The sequence below is a fragment of the Coturnix japonica genome, chromosome 4 (assembly GCF_001577835.2).
Source record: "Coturnix japonica isolate 7356 chromosome 4, Coturnix japonica 2.1, whole genome shotgun sequence".
NCBI classification, from domain to species: domain Eukaryota; kingdom Metazoa; phylum Chordata; class Aves; order Galliformes; family Phasianidae; genus Coturnix; species Coturnix japonica.
This window is the reverse complement of record NC_029519.1, coordinates 14,378,961-14,395,540: the sequence shown is the minus strand read 5'-3', so window position 1 is coordinate 14,395,540 and position 16,580 is coordinate 14,378,961. Positions and strand designations below refer to the sequence as shown.

Genomic DNA, 16,580 nt, shown 5'->3' with positions numbered 1-16,580 from the left:
TATTCTCTTTCTGCTTCGAGCAAGATAACACCAGAAATTACTCAGCTACTTAAGCTATCACATAAAGTTTTAAAGCACATGACAACTTCACACATCATTAATTTAACACCCATCTTTAATACACAAATGTTTCTATTTGCCTAATATCAGCATAAATATGAAGTTACTCCACTGAGGTTAATTAAACAGAGCTGAAATAAAACATTTTAAAGAGAATATTTAAGAGAAGCTGGGACAAACAATCTATTTTCAAATGCAGCTTTCCAATGCAGTAATCATGGTAGCAGTTTTACTGTAATTGTTCTTACCAATTGCTGTGGTCAGCACAAACACCTGCTCAACTTTCTTTCCATCATTGTAAAATGCCATATGCCAAGCACCTTGATCCATGTATTCGATGAATCCCGTCTCTTGTAGTGAAGTTAAGATCAGATTCCTGGGAGCTTGCTGAGGCTCCTCTGAGTTTTTTGGTTCTTGCTTAATTAACTGCTTTCCGTCCATCAATTTTACAAAATCAAACTGAAATAATAATGAGCAACAATTAACCACCCAGTAAATTTTTATGGAATCTGCTCTCCATGTCTCATTCAAACAGCAACAAGCAGCTGAAATCTCGAGAGGAATGGCCTGGTTAACTAAGTGTTCAGCAGTTGCATAACCTGGTCTGTTTAGCATCAGTTCTTCATTTCAGATACAAAGTATTATGGTAGGTCAGAAATTTGGCACCAAAGCTTGCTGTCTGCTATGGCAGAGAAAACTCAGACTTGCTGCAGTAAATGTGGCAAAGTAACTTCAACATTACATCTCTTTCATGGGAATAGTTCCAAAATTCCTAAGTTATAATGCTTAGGCCATGCAGTGATTCATCTCAAATGTGAAAAACAGATAAAATGTGCTATTCTTCTATACCAATTTTTTAAATATCTCTTCCTCAATATAAATATCAAAAGCTATTTCTACTTTTTATTTTTAATTAATTTAATTCGTGCCAATAATTGACTATTTTGTGACATGGAAATAATACTTAATTGAATTGATTTCAACAATCGATTTTCAGTAAAGTTCAAGTTCAGCTCAACTGAAGGCCCACCTTCAGTTAAAGCCAATGACAACTAAAATCTCTCATTTCTAAGGCTGAACCTCCTGTACATCATTTTCAAGGTTAGACTAGATGATCTCCTCAGAACCACAGAACTGCAAGACTTGGTAGGGATCTCTGATGATCCCTCAGTCCATTCAGCCCTGCTAAAGCAGCTCTCTACAGCAGGGGGCACAGAAAAGCATCCAGGCAGTTGGGATATCTCAGAAGGAGACTCCACCACCTCTCCAGGCATCCCATTCCAGTCACCTTCACAGTAATGAAATTCTTTCTCACGTTCTTGTGGAACTTTCTGTGTTCCAGATTTTGCCTATTGCTCCTTGTTCTGTCATTTCCAAACAATCTTTCCATGATTCTGCACCTAAGTTTATCACATATGGTGTAATCCTGCTATCAGACAGCAGAAAAGACTATTATCACCCACTGAAATGAGATCTTAATATGCCAAATGCATTAAGGAAAAAAAAACCAGTTGAATGTAACCAGCAATACTGCACTTTCTTTTTGCTGAGATAGCCTTTCTCCTGCAAATCCCCAGTAGAAAATGCTTAACAACAATATTTGTTATCAGAAACTAGAATTATAAGCAGCATTTTTTCTTCCCCCTATTTACTCTGACTGTCATTTGGTTTTTTTTTGATGAATACCTAGAAAGACTAAAGCATTTTCAAATGAACTGGTATTTCATGCCACTACCCTAAGAGAAGGTGCTGCATCTATACTCTGTGCCTGTCCAGACTCCCACAGTCATATGGCAGTGGACAGAATTGCCGACCTTGCTGATATAACACTGCCTCTCCATTTGGGTGGGTGGGTATGTTTTGAGGGTTCAGCTAGACCTCAGTAGAAGAATGGGATGAGCATAATGCTTTGTGTGGTTACGGTTAGTTCCTTCCTTCCTCCCTGCTTTGTAAGCACACTGAGAACACCAGCAACCATTGCTCTTTGAAACTGTAATGCATGATAACATTACTAATAATTACCTGAGTGTGAGTAGGTGGAATGTTTCTTCTACCATAAATTCCCAGCAGAGAATCCTTTGCCAGTGAAATGTTAAATTTCAGGTACACAGGGTGATGGATGGTGATCTGAAAGCGCCAGAATAAGCCGGGTGGGATTGTTTGCATAACTTGTGATCCAATCTCAACTTCTCCTGTGTCTATGGCCCGTCCTTTCTGAAACACTGATTTTCCAGAAACAAAGAAACCAATCAGTTACATATTCATAAGGAGTGAAGATACTACATCAGATATAACAAATAACGTCTACGCTGAGGACATTTCTCTGAAATCATTGTGTTTTCCATTCAGCTAGAGGAAAAGCAGAGATATACTCAGGTGCAGCATTTACCACGATGGGTGTCACAGCATGTTTTTACCCTGGAAATCTTGGAACGCTTTACTGACTACAAAAAGGTACCGGTGCTGCTGCAGGAACCATGGCCTTTACGTCTGTCTATCAGCTGTGCAAACAGAGCCCATTTGACAGAGCATGGAGAGCACGCAGCGGGACAGCTTCCTCTGGCACGGCGCTCCAGCTACTGCCGGGTAGGCATTGCATAAGCTGCACAAATGGACACCAGTGAACAGAAAAGCCATCAAACTGCTAGGTCAGAGCCCAAGCCTGGATTTCTGTTAAGCACAATTCCTAACAATTGCATTACGGCAGTGATAATTTAGTCCTAGAGAAATAAGGAACATCTGTTTTTGCTTGGACTTTCTGCACAAAAGCATAGCAGGGGCATAAGGACGGGGATAGGCAATCTGAAGGGAAAACTGGCACTGTTTTGTAAAGCCTAACAATAAATCTGCAGACATCTACAGTATGTAACTTCACATATGGGTATGAGAGAGCTGAAATAGAAAGGGAAATGGAATGTGTAAAGAAGCCATTGCCAAACTAAAACAAAGCTGGCTTGCTCTGCTGGTGTGTATCATCATCTTTGTCTATTTTAGTGCCTGTCTGTGATTAGTATCCTCACATGCTGCAAGCAACATCAGTCCTGCTAACATCTGAGCTCACTCCACTGCAAGTTTTGCAAAAAATCTAAAGCTCAATCATAAACTTTCTCTCAAGTAGAAAAAAAAAGGACAGCATGCTACAATGGAGAATGAAATGAGTGATAAAATTCAGCAGCCATATCTATTTCTGTGTCATTTCATTCCAACATCACAGTGAAGGATAAAGAGAAGTAATCAATGTGACTGGAGCTTCACTTTTTCCAATAATGCACAGAAATACAGAATGCAACATAATGTACATGAAATGGTATAAATTGTCCTTGGAAATGAAAACAGCAGTAGTGAAGCTGGGGCCAGATTTTTCCTAAACATATTAATAACAAAGATCCTCGGTGGGATCTTTCACCGGATTTAACTCATGTAGGAAGTACTTAGCATTCTTAATGAATAGAGATTTAATTTACAAGGCAGGAGCAATCCTCAGGGTACTGGATCTTCCAGTTTATGACTGCTTTGTGTCACTGGAAACAAAAGCACAGAAAGAACAAGAAGCTGACTTTTAACACCTTACTATATAAAAGCATGAATTTTTGGAGCACAGAAAGTGTTTCCTAACACTCTAAAAATATACCTGTTACTTAATTAACAAACTAAAAAATTCCAGATCCCTGCTTTAGCAATGTTCAAGGTGAGATTTTTTTATTTTAATTTTTATTAATTAACTAATTTATTTATTTTTCAGCTTCCTCAGTGAAAAAAGTCTTGTATGTTGAGTTTGGAGAAGATATTTAAATGCCTAGTGTAGCTGGGCAAAGAAAGCGGGTCCCTCCCACTCCAGCCTGTACATTAAATCCCATTTGGCTGATGTAAATTTAAAAACCTTTTTCCCCATTTCCAGTACTCCAGAGATATTAAATCTTAATGATTCTTTGCAAGCAATTACCCTGGGTTAAGTAAAACACTAAGGAACTTTTTGGTGATATTGACACATGGTAATTAATGTGATTCAATTACAAGATGGTGGAGCACTAAGTAAAAAGTCAAGGATACAGTATCATTTCTGAAGTTAATGGCATCATTGGTCCACGTTTAAGGTCTTTTAAAACAGGGTAACTGCTTCTGAGTTTGTTAAAGTGAGGTGGCCTGCTTCTTTGTTGAAAATGAAACACAAAAGGCCTTTACTTAAAGCATAGGCATTCTTTGAGAAAGTATTTTCACTAACTGGTGTTACCACATTATGCTGAATAGCGGTGAGTGGTGCTAGGCTCAAAGCAACACTTCTCAGAGAACTCTTTCCATGTTCAGATGAAAATGTTGTTTCAGTAACAATTTCATATAATTAAAAAACCCCCCACACATGTACTTGGATTTACTGTTATTTCTATGAAAGAAGTGCATGCTGTTGTTGACAATGCTAAAATGAAAGAATACATGTTATCTTCCACCTACTGAAAGCAGTACCGGCAGCACCCCTACCATTTCAACATCATTTTTTTTCAGATAACCACTCAGCATGAGAAAGTGACTGTAAGCACCATATCTGAAGCGCATTTTCATATTCACTGAACCACTGTGCTCTTCTCTATTGAAAAAATAATTTAGCTCTGTTTCTATGCTTCACTGAATGAAGCAGGTATTTGACCAAACAAATAAGGCATCTGAAGATATGCTATTCACAGACTTCCTTCAAATGCTTTCTTACACTTCCTTGTAAAGTCATAGGTAAGCTTTTAAAATTACAGTGGTGCAATACAATTTCTGTACTTGTTACGAAAGCTTCATTCTCATACCATTTTCCCTATAACAAAATATCATTTAATTACCTATGTTCAATTCCTAGTACTGCACCCAGTCTTACAAACTGGTACTAATTCTTCCCCATTCTTTCTAAGCACACTTTTCTCTGCAATTCTAAAACAGAAGATAGACTCCTAATCACAGGTTTCTTTTGGCTTCAAGGAAGTAAAACTCTAAACAGCATGGTGCCAATTATCTTCACAAGAAAGAACACATATGCTGATTATTACTGATCCTGAAACAATCAATCTTCTTGTACTCCCCTGGTAAATACCAGCATCAATAGGACGTCTGAGTTTTTAATCACATTGTTACATACTAAAATGTTAACTCATAGCCATGGGTCACTGTGTTATAAAATGACTTCTTAAAAAAATCTGACTTTCTGGTTTGTAAATTTGATTTCCATTAGAAAATTAGTTAAAATATATGCTTTCAAGATCTGGTAAAGCATCTTGTGTTACTGTGCAGAGTTGGGAAAATAGGAGGTTACAATATCTAATACTTATTTATCCTTGTGAAATCACATTAGAAGCATCAAGAGGCTTCAAGGCAAAGTATCAACTTTCTATGATACACTGTTGAAACGAGGGGAGTTCCCTGTTTCCAGTTCTTCTGAGATATCAATGTAGATATCTAAGTACTGAGTATAAAATTACTGATGCATATTAAAGATGATGGAAAGAAAGGAGAGAAAGGAGGGAGGGAGGGAGGGAGGAAGGAAGGAAGGAAGGAGAGAGAGAGAGAAAGAAAAAGAGAGAAAGGAAAGACAGACAGACAGAAAGAAAGAAAGCTAACAGAAATCAGCCAGAGATAGATTATGCACATATCAGTATCTTGCACTGTGTCTACACAGCTATTCTTGTGCTTTTTCATGTGTATATTCCTTACTAGCACAGCCTGGATTGTAGGTTACCCAGGAGGTGGAAGACAACAAGATGGACAACAGTCTAGCTATGTTTGAGACTGATCCTATAAACTGCTGGATAAGCCCTTGGACAAATGGCTCTGGTGTTAAGGCCCTCCACACTTCAGTGTTTTGGGAGAATCATGACACTAGAATCAATTGAGACAAGGGACAGTTATTTATTTATTTAAACAACTACATTGTGTTTATTGACTCATTTGAGTCTCTTTTCTGTTATCAAATATCTAATTTCTAGGATCATGTTTTGATGTTTTTCCTATACCTTCTCCTCTGGAAGCCAAATGCTTTGGATGGGTTTTTATTAACTCTGTAATATATTGGCAAAATGATTTAATGCACTTTAGAAGAACTATTTGAGACATCTTAGACATTTTCCATGGTGCACCAGGAAAAAATACAAAAGTGTATAGAACTTTTACTGTAATTCACTGTCAATCCATTCTAAGAAAAGAAATAATGGATAACAATATCATTGTGTCCTCAAATATATTTCTGCTGCTCATTTATCTAACATGATCTCTATCCAGCTGTGCCACATTGATTTGTAAGACTACTGATGTGAGATGCAATCTTCCTACTGGACTGAATGGTACAACCCTGTTCCACCTTGTCTCATATTTAGAATCATATATCTTACCTTGCAGACACAGAATCAGATCATAGCACTATAAATGCTGGAAATTCTGGAAATCTCCCATCATTGCAGAACTCTTGGTACAATTTTACTTTCCTTCTAACAACTGAAAGACTAGGGTTAACCTATTTCTATTCATTTCTCTCTGATTTAATCTATCTGATTTAACAACTTTTTCTGAGTATTTTAAAAAGCAGTGAGAGTAATATCTGCTTCTTAGAGTAAGAAAGCATCATCTTACTATATTATGTAGTGGTCAATGGGAAATATGGGTCAGGGTTTATAGCTTAAATTGGGGTAGGTGAGCTAACAACACTGAATTAGAGGACTTGAGAAAAGGGAATTATGCAACCTCTCAACAGCTCTGCTCTGTTTTACATTGCTGGCTGCATAGTCAGTCCCTTTCCACTGTCAGCTCTGGCACTTCTTTGCCCTTTCAGAACAGCTGGTTCAGCCTCTAAAAAACTATTCACCAAACCACCAAAGTTATTTTCTGCCACCACAGTATTCTGAGGTGCTTCACTCATGCCCAAGACAATTACTGCAGTAGACATGGGGCTGCAGAGAGAAGTGCTGTGGGTCCACCTCCCCGCTGCCAAATTGGCTCGGGCATTTTGTGAAACCCCAGGAGGTTCCTGCATGCTGATTCAGTATGACTGGTTAAGGCAGGATGTGACAGGATGCTGTATTTTAGTTTATGCCTTCGAGAACCGGATGCCTCTAAAAGCATTAGGATTCCTGCCCTTCTGCAAATTCTGATCTGTCAGCACAAAGATTTTCATATGGCTAAGACTGGCTCTGGTCTACAAGACATGCGCATAGTAACGAGCCTTCAGCACAGTGAGGGGACATGGCAAATATACTCTCACCTCCCCCCTCTAACAAGCTCTCTAACCTCTCACAAAAGAAAGGCAATTATTTTGCTATTTAACATTACCTCCTTAATGACTTGGGTCAGCTGCTAATTTCAGTGAGTCTTCTGCTAAAGCAAACTGGGGTGTGGGATTCTGATATCTGCTTTAAAATTGTTCTAGAGAAGCTAGAACCTGAATTCAAAATGTTGCCAAATTGTAGAAAATATGGAATCTGAAGCATAGAAATGTTTAAAAATGCTTCACCTGTCCGTCCGCACCTTCACACGTACCTTTTTTTTCTGTTTTATCAGAAACTTTTCCTCCGATTGGTGAGTAAGTAGTATCTGTGGATTCTGCTCCTTTATTTCCTTTGCTAACTCCGTTCTCATACAGCTGCCCTTCAACAGGCTGTAGCTGCCAGGTTAAACCGAACAAGTGTACTGCTGCGAAAAAATGAAGACCAATTAATTGATGTTTAAGCTACAGCACCTTCAGTCACATAAAGAAAGAATGCTATGACCCAGTTTCTGCAAAGTCAAGTATTATTTAGTTCTGTTAGCAGTAAATCAGAATTTCGAGGGTTCTAATGAGCAATTTACTATTTTACCTTAAAACTCAACATTTAATTAGTTTCCACACTTTCTTTTGGAGCTCAGCCAGGTCAAGGTGATGAATTTCTACAGCAATTAATGGAAGGAAATACTTGCAATTAAAAGGATAACAGTTGAATGCCTTAAATACTGTATGACAGATTCTAATGCTTCTTCGGCACTGTCCCACTGCCTTCAGCTGTCACAGAGCTCAGAGTTTCTTGGATTAAAGCACAGCCACTTCACACCTTTCCAACCCAGATCTAAGTGAAACTTGTGCCCACCACATTCTCAGACCTTTTCAATTAGTGCAGTTTAAAAATTAGTAAATTCGCTGACTTCACCAACTAGCTGTAGAATTACGCCGCAGATAAAATAAGCCAGGCTTCGGATAAAAATACATATACAATGTTATTCTGTAACACATTAATGGAAATATGTTTTTATTTATGTACACACTGGGAAATTTATAATTCTTTTGTGAATTTATCTCCATTCACAGGCTAAAAATTCATTCATTGTTTTTTCTCCTTTCTTCTCTGTTGCTTCTAATTTGAGGTATAGAAGAATGGTAGGAGAAAAACAATAAACACAACAAGAGAGGACCTTATTTTAAGCATACCATGATAGTACTGCAGTCATTCGAGACAATTACATCAGTATTACTGAGACAGGCAAATTCTTCCAAGGAAGACGTTGCCTTAGCACTGAAGTAACTCAGCAGGGAGCACTGATGACCCACTAAAATATGGATTGAAGATACCCCCCACATAGGAGCTGAAATCATTACAAAAGAAGCAAAACTTGAGAAACAGGCTCTTTAGCCACATGCAGCATTTTGCACTGAGTAGGATCTGCCCACAGTGGGAGCCCAAAAGGCACCATATTTGCCTTCCCCAAATCAGTTAGGAACCTCAGAGGCTCTCAAGAGAAGTGAGGGGGTTCTAGAATGAGGTCTTACTTTTGGGAAATACATCATTTTTCTCTGTATTGGATACATTTTAAGAGAAAAAGAAATATCAGTATAGGAAACTCGTTCATTTTCTACATGTTTGCTCACAAGTCTCACTTGCCTACTTCAAAGTTAGACTATACAGCAAAAACACCATGCCTTCAATGGGTTCCTGGCAAGGGTTGCCAAAACTACAACAGGAATGCAAATGTGTCAGTCTGCAATCATTAATTTCAGATCTGTGCACTCCTGGATCACCCAGTACAGACACATGATCTGAATCAAGCAAATCACAGCGCTTCTATCAAATAGGGAGGTGACACAGTTGAAATACGAGCAATGTTTATATTTTTATGTTGGCTTTAAGTTGAGTGACCCAGTTCTCACTGTATTCTAAAACCACTGCATCAGCATCAGATCTGGGCTCTGAAAACACAGTTGACAATTCCTACTCTCCAGAAGAAGTGCTAGAGGCTTTCCCCAGTGTGTCTCAAACCTGAGACCTGCTGGACTGCTTCATATTCCATGGATTTGAAACTGTCAAGGGACTGTTCTCACACTCTGAAAAGGGTCCTAGTCAGATCACACAGACCTAATCTCTGATCCTTGAGCTTATTAATGCAAGACAGATTACTTCTACTTAAAGAAGGTACAATAAAAATCAGTATGCCTTGATATCTCCAGAGCAGTCAGCACTGGCTCCTGGCTTGAGCTTCTGGGCATTATTATGATTTAAAGAGTTAATAACCAGAGAAAGGAACAAAGTGCAATGAGACCGGTAACTAATGAATGTACATTTCTTTATACTAATGCAAATAATTATATGAGCACTTGAAACAGATCAACACCAGATGCAAAACATAACTGCATACATCAATAAGTTTTTAGTGGCTATACAATCATGAACACAGTCTAGTTGCTTTCTTATGCTATTTCCATTGTTGCTATTATTCATTTCCTAAGACAGTATTTGCATGTGCTGCAAAGGGTACATCATTGAAGCAAGGACTGAAAATGTAATACATACTTTTCCTTACTGTATATCTTTTCCAGATAACACACACTATGTATTCTGTCATCCATTTGCACCAATTCAAAGTTTGCTTGCTCAGTCTTCCCTTCAGGCTGGGAAGTGCTGTTGTTTTTATAGTTTGTGCCAAAGCTTGGCAAGCTAGCAAAACTGTTTGTATGCATGTTTGACAGTCTGTTTCCTTCCTAAGAAATGCCAACTGTATTGTAGAGATGATGGTCTCTGCCAGCATCGGACTCTTGAATTCTACTCTGTGGGAGTTCACATGTGATGCTGGCAGTGCAACTTCACATTAAAGAACATTCAAGCCTAAATATTTCAACAACAAATCACACTGCTATGAAAATGAGATCTACCTGAATTAAACAAAATGATTATCACTGCATAAAATTGGTCATCTTGCAGTCTTTAAGTAAATTCAACCTTTATTACGTCAGCTATCGAGTTGGTATCTATACAATCTACTTCTCTTGAGAGATTACCTTTGGATCCAAGTATGACTCCAGCAACAAACAGAATACATACCACAGAGAGGCATTCATTCTCAGGGTCACTCTGTTCAGAAGTGCAGGGACTTAGCAGGCACAGAGCCTTGGCTTCCCTTCGTATTTGCTGTGATACTTTTATGCAAAGTAAATACAATTTATAAAAAACCTCTGTTTCCTGCAACACATGCACACCATTCTTTCTTTGCTTGCTTGAATTTCCAGTATATTCACCCCTCTACCATGACAGTATCACATGGCAGTGATTTGTAATTTGTATGTTTATTGTATGTTTATGGATATTGTATGTAATTGTATGTTTATGGATATGTAATTTATGAGTTGCATTCTGCCACAAGCAGAGCTGTATGTTACTCTCACTGAGGCGACTTGGAGGTAGGCAAATATAACTGAAGGCAAATTCTGACCCGCTTTACATAATGTCTGGAGATAGAGCTTATGCAAAGGATGCCAGCATACCTGTATTTTATTGAATAGTCCTGTTTAATTCAAAGTTTCAGATAGAAGTGCAGTATAAGAGTGGATATATATTTTTTTGTTTACAACATACATTATGGATGTCAGTCCAGATGCTAAATTTAGAGGCTTCTCTATTCAGTGGAGTAAAAGAGAAGGGAGGATACCATGAGAACATGGTGAAACTAAGCGTCTTCCTCAGGCACCCAGCCCTGGCTGGGCTGCATGGCAGAGCTGCTCAGGGGCACTTGAGTGACCTGCTCTGAATACAGAGGATTCTACCTGCGGTGCGGAGCTTTCTTGAATAATTTATTGTGCTTCTCAGCTAAAAAGTAATTTTTAGGTATAAAATAGATGTCTTGCAAGAAGATAAATTAAGGACCTATACCTTCTAACCTATCTATAATTTTCCTTCCTAGAAAAAGGACAAAAAAGGATAATATGGCTTTACGCCATCTAAGGAATTTTCTCTATCTGGAGGCAGATCTCTGCTTACTTAATTACTTAAAAAGGGACAAACTGGGCCAGAACTGTGACGCAGGTATATATTCTAAAATGTTTGTTCTCTACCAAGTTAGAATCACTGAATTGCTCAGGTTGGAACAGACCTTAAAGATCATCGAGTCTAACCACAACTTGACCATGCTACCCCAACTCTAACAACCCACTGCTAAATCATCACCACATCCAAAAGGCAACTCAACCACCTCCCTGGGGAGCCTATTCCAGTGCTTAACAACCCTTTCAGTAAAGAATTTTTCCTGATATCCAACCTAAACCTCTCCTGGTGCCACTTGAGGCCATTTCCCCTCATCCTGTCACCAGTAACCAGTGAGAAGAGACCAATCCTGCTCTTGCTGTAATCACCTTTCAGGTATTGGAAGAGAGCGGCAAGATCTCCCCTCAGCCTCTTCTCCCCAATCTAAATAGTCTCAGTTCCTTCAGTCACTTCTCACAGGGCATTTCTTCAAGCCCTTCACCAGCCTTGTTGCCCTTCTTTGGACCTGCTCCAGCACCTCAATGACTTTTCTCTACTGTGGTGCCCAAAACTGAACACAGAACTTGAGGTGAAGCCTCACCAGTGCCGAGTACAGGGGCAGGATGACTTCCCTAGTCCTGCTCACCACACCATTCCTGATACAAGCCAGGATGCCTTTGGCCTTCTTGGCCACCTATGCACACTGCTGTCTCATATTCAGGTGACTGCCCATCAGCACACCAAGGTCCCTTTCCATCAGGCAGCTTTCCAGCCACTCCTCCCCAATCCTGTAAGGTTGCCTGGGGCTGTTGTGACCAAAATGCAGGACCCAACACTTGGCTCTACTGAAACACATACAGTTTGCCTTGGCACATCGATCTAGTCTATCCAAGTCCCTCTGTAGTGCTTTTCTCCCCTCTGGCAGATCAGCTCTCCCTCCCAGCTTGATGTGGTCTGCAAACTTACTGAGGGTGCACTCAGCCCCCTTGTCAAGATCATTAATAAAGATGTTAAACAGAAGCAGCCTCAGTACTGAGCCCCAGGGGACACCACTCATGATTGTGTGCCAGCTGGATTTAATTCCACTGACCACAGCTCGTTGGGCCCGGCCTTCCAGCCATTGTTTGACCCAGTGCAGCATATGCCCATCTAAACTGTGGGCAACCAGCTTGTCCATGAGAAGTACTTCATACTACTGCTGTAATTCAAACCAGTTTGGAACCAAAGCCTGGGGGTTTACTTCTGATGTAAATAAGCAGGTTGCATTTAAACAAAACCAACTGATATTTCCAGATAAAGTAACTCCACAATTCTGCAGCATATTTAAGTAAATATTCACAAATATACTTTTTTTTTTTTTTTTTTTCTTCAGAACTCACTTTGTAAACTGGATTAAACCACCATCTGCTAGGAAGCCAATGATCTAATTTAATTTATTCTTATCTACCTTCTGTGTAAGCACAGCTTGTCAACTCCTCTGCTACACGTTTGGCAGAATATGAATAGGAGCCTTGGCTGCAGCGCAAAACAGGCTTTCCGTAGTGAAGAGATGTCAGAAAAGTCCTGAGCAATAAGTACTTATCAGTCCCCAAGACAAACTTCAGAGGACAAAAATCCTGCATACGTGAAGCCTCTCCAAATTGCTGACCTCCACTAAAGGCTTTTGTTTAGCTTTCTGCTCTGTTTCCAGTTATTCTGGAAAATCTCAGTAGATCATCCTCCTGAAGCCTAGTCCTCTGAAGAGCTGTAGTAGAATGTATCTCAGCAGCTGACTACTCTTTCTGCACCTGCTCTGACCGAGTGCCAGAAAACTACTTATTTTCTGTAACTGCGAGCAAGTTCTGCTTATAAAACTGGATTTCACCATGGCATGAAGCCACATGGTGCATCACTTCTCCAACTGCAGCTGGGCACTGTAAAGGTGGATTGATTTGAAAATACCTGAATACAAATAAGAGTCAGAACGAGAGTTCTGATATTCTGGCCTACATAAGGGGAGCTCCTTTGCAAGTCCATTTTGTAACTAAAATGCTAGTGTCGTTCTGCTCTATACAAATCTGAAAATTTGAGACTATTAATATCATTTTGAACCAAAGAAATATCTTTTCAGGAGATGAGGATTTTTCCGCACAGTTGCTCCTAACTCTCAGGCATTCTCCTCATTCTCGAGCAGCCTTCTCTTTATCCACAACATATTTTTATACCTGAGAACAAGAATAGACCCCTCTCCCGCAATCCTCATACTCAGAGATACAATGACCATTCTGGTTTCACTTTTCATTACTAAACCATCCATTAGTCTTAGGAAAAAACAAAACCTAATCTTAGACAATAGCACAATGCTGTCAGGCTTCCTCCTTGGTGTACTTGAAGATTTGTGACATTATCAAGCTCATCAGCAGGATGCAGGCTTAGAGAGAGCATAGGCCATGGTTTCCAGCTGCAAAACCCTGATGGACCTGTCTCAGCCAGAGTAATCTCACCAATGAGTTCAGCAGCATTACAAAGTTGCACATTTGCATCATGGCTTTTACTCACACCTGAAGCATTCAGCAGTATACACAATACCATGGCATGTTTCAGTGTAAAATCAACGCATTAGCCCCTTGAGCCTTACCTGCATTATTTCTAGCCCTCAACATTAAGGATTTCTATCTTACACACTCATTTATATTGTATAAAGCTACGCAACCAATATTATCAATTGAGATACGTGTATGCTCAAAATTTGGTCTAGCTTTTCCCAGTCCTGAAGCCATCACTCTGCCTTGCACAGTGCAAGAAGTGGTAGGAAACAACAACAAACACAGAGGTTTTAATTTCCTCACCTTCTGTATGAATATAATTTAAGATCCAACACACATCTTCAGCGCATCCTCAGAGATAATATCACAAGGAATAGGGACAACTTCATATTCATACTTGAGAATTCATTTGTATATAAAATAGTCATTTTGAAGTCAGGGATGGTTACATCTAAGAACATGGGATCCAATTTTCAGAGGCACAGAATATTTGCATCTTCTGCTGAAATCAATGGGAACCGTAGGAGTTCAGCACCTTTAATCAATAGGAACAGTGATTTGCAAGTCCAAATCATCTGCTGATAAAAACGGAAGGTATCATGGAAGAAAATTCCTATTTAATAATGAGCTAAAAATAGCTGACTAGATGATCAGTCACATCATAAATATTGTATTGTCTTAAAAAAAAAAAAAAAAAAAAAAAGGCTGGGTACTGAAAACTACAGAAAAATAGTGCTATCATTATTCTATCTGTCTCTTGCATTTGCCTTGTATGTTCTTAAATTTTGCTTGTTTTTCTTCTTTAATTGATATGTATTAATTGATATTTAAATGATAGCTGCTTAGGCTTTTATTACAATGAAACTGAAAAAAGAGGGCATTTAGTATATCACCCCCAAAAGGTAACATATTTTATATGTTTATACCAACACAGACCAATAGATGAACAGAGAGACTATTAACTGCATTGAATCACACAGAGATGGCCTCATTTTTCATCTGATAATTAGGAATCTATTTCTAGTCTTTGGCCACCAATACGTGCACAGAGTTTGTTAGCTCTCACCTTACTCACCAGATCTGAAAGCTATTTGAAAAGTATTTCCCAATGCTACTTAAGAAAACCCAGTTTTCTTTCCCACCCCTTTGCAAAGTGCCATCAGCAGGAGTACCTGAGCCCACACTAGTGACACGAATCCAGCTGTGTTGATTGAAACAGCTGATGGCAGAGAAATTGGCATGAGTGCATTGAAGTTGTCAAAATATATGAAATTATAGGAGAAAAAATTAAAACAATGCTTTAAAACCTTCATTTGGTAGAATATAATTTAAGACATTTATAGAGACCAAACACTGTTGTATGAAATGGGCATTTTTTTGCAGTAACTACTATGACTTTAAAACTTATTTAAGGAAATTACTGCTGCTGAAGTGACAGTGGTTTTCATTTGATATACTAAATATTCTGCTTAAAATTTTTCAATAAATCAGTTGTTGTACAACCAGTTACGAGGTTCCATATGTAATTTTCTTACTGTCCACATAGCAGCCAGATTTGTTCTAGCAAGGACCAAACAGTAAGCATGCTGATTTATAGGGCACCAATGGAAACAGAGAGATTTGTTTTTCCAACCTGACTAGTACTTCAAAAGAGAGGAAATGCAGAAGAAGTATTTGTTCTCAGGAGACAGCTTCTCTTCTGAGTCTCACTGATAATGGGGAAAGGTTGAAAAATAGAAGAGAAAAAGTACTCTGATACTTTGTCTTTTGACTGGACATCACAGCTCAGAGAATGTTGGTCTGCACAGGTCTCAGTTCTTCACAACTACAAGAGTTACTTGCAGATTTTTGGGCTAGAAGAAGCTCTGGATTTTCCATGACTTTGGGAACATTTCAACTTGAGGCTGAGATCTGAGTTTGGTTTTCACAGTAACATGAAGCTCTGGCATCTAATAGTGGTGAGAGGTATTGGAGAAAGCACATTTAAGTTGATAAGGGGAAGAAAAATCTCAATCTTAAATTTTGATCTACATTCAGTTGGTTTGAAACTGCAGCTCATCATAGTTTAGTGCAATCTTACCATAAAGCATAATGTTGAAAATAAATTTGTCTTACTCTTCCAGTACCAACAAAGGAGTTGATCCCAAGTACATCTGACCCTGGGTTTACTATGAGTTCTTCTGTACAATTTGGCCCCAAGTCTGTAGACATTGCTCATCTCCATCTCCCTATGACTTGAAGGAAATCCTTCTGAAGCAAGGGCTCAGGGAGCCAACCCAGAGTCAAGAATAGCGAGCAAAGAAAAGGCACCCACTGCAGCAAATTTTAACCACACAGGTTACATGCTGTCTGATTCCATATACTCACCTACTCTCATATAAAGCAGTCACATTTAAATTCTTAATGTGGAATGCAAAATATGAAACCCTACATAACAACTGAACTTTGAAAACATTTCGTATCCATACCTAATCAAATGGAAAGAATTAAGGACAGATCATGAACACATTTAAATATACCAACCAGAAATGGGCAGCGGAATATTAATTTGAATAAATAAGCTAGCATCAAAATTTACAGGATAAACTTATGCAACTTAAAAAATCCTGGTGAAAATAAGAGCAAATAACCGCATTTTGGAAAATCTTTTAAGTTAGAATTTCTGGTTCAGAGAATTTTTGGTCCTCCAGGCTGCAAAGTGTAGAAAGCGGGACTCCTATTGTAAGTATGCCACAGTTTTTTTACCTTAATTCCAAGTCAGGTTTTCCTA

General features: G+C 38.8%; 1 protein-coding gene across 1 annotated transcript in view; it reads right to left on the bottom strand.

Moving 5' to 3' along the window:
* TENM1 (teneurin transmembrane protein 1) overlaps positions 1-16,580 on the bottom strand; it is a 292,567-nt gene that overhangs the window by 114,939 nt on the left and 161,048 nt on the right. The window contains 3 exon segments of the mRNA XM_015860820.2: positions 309-519; positions 2,083-2,282; positions 7,564-7,716. Of these exon segments, the coding sequence (XP_015716306.1) occupies positions 309-519; positions 2,083-2,282; positions 7,564-7,716 (564 nt within the window).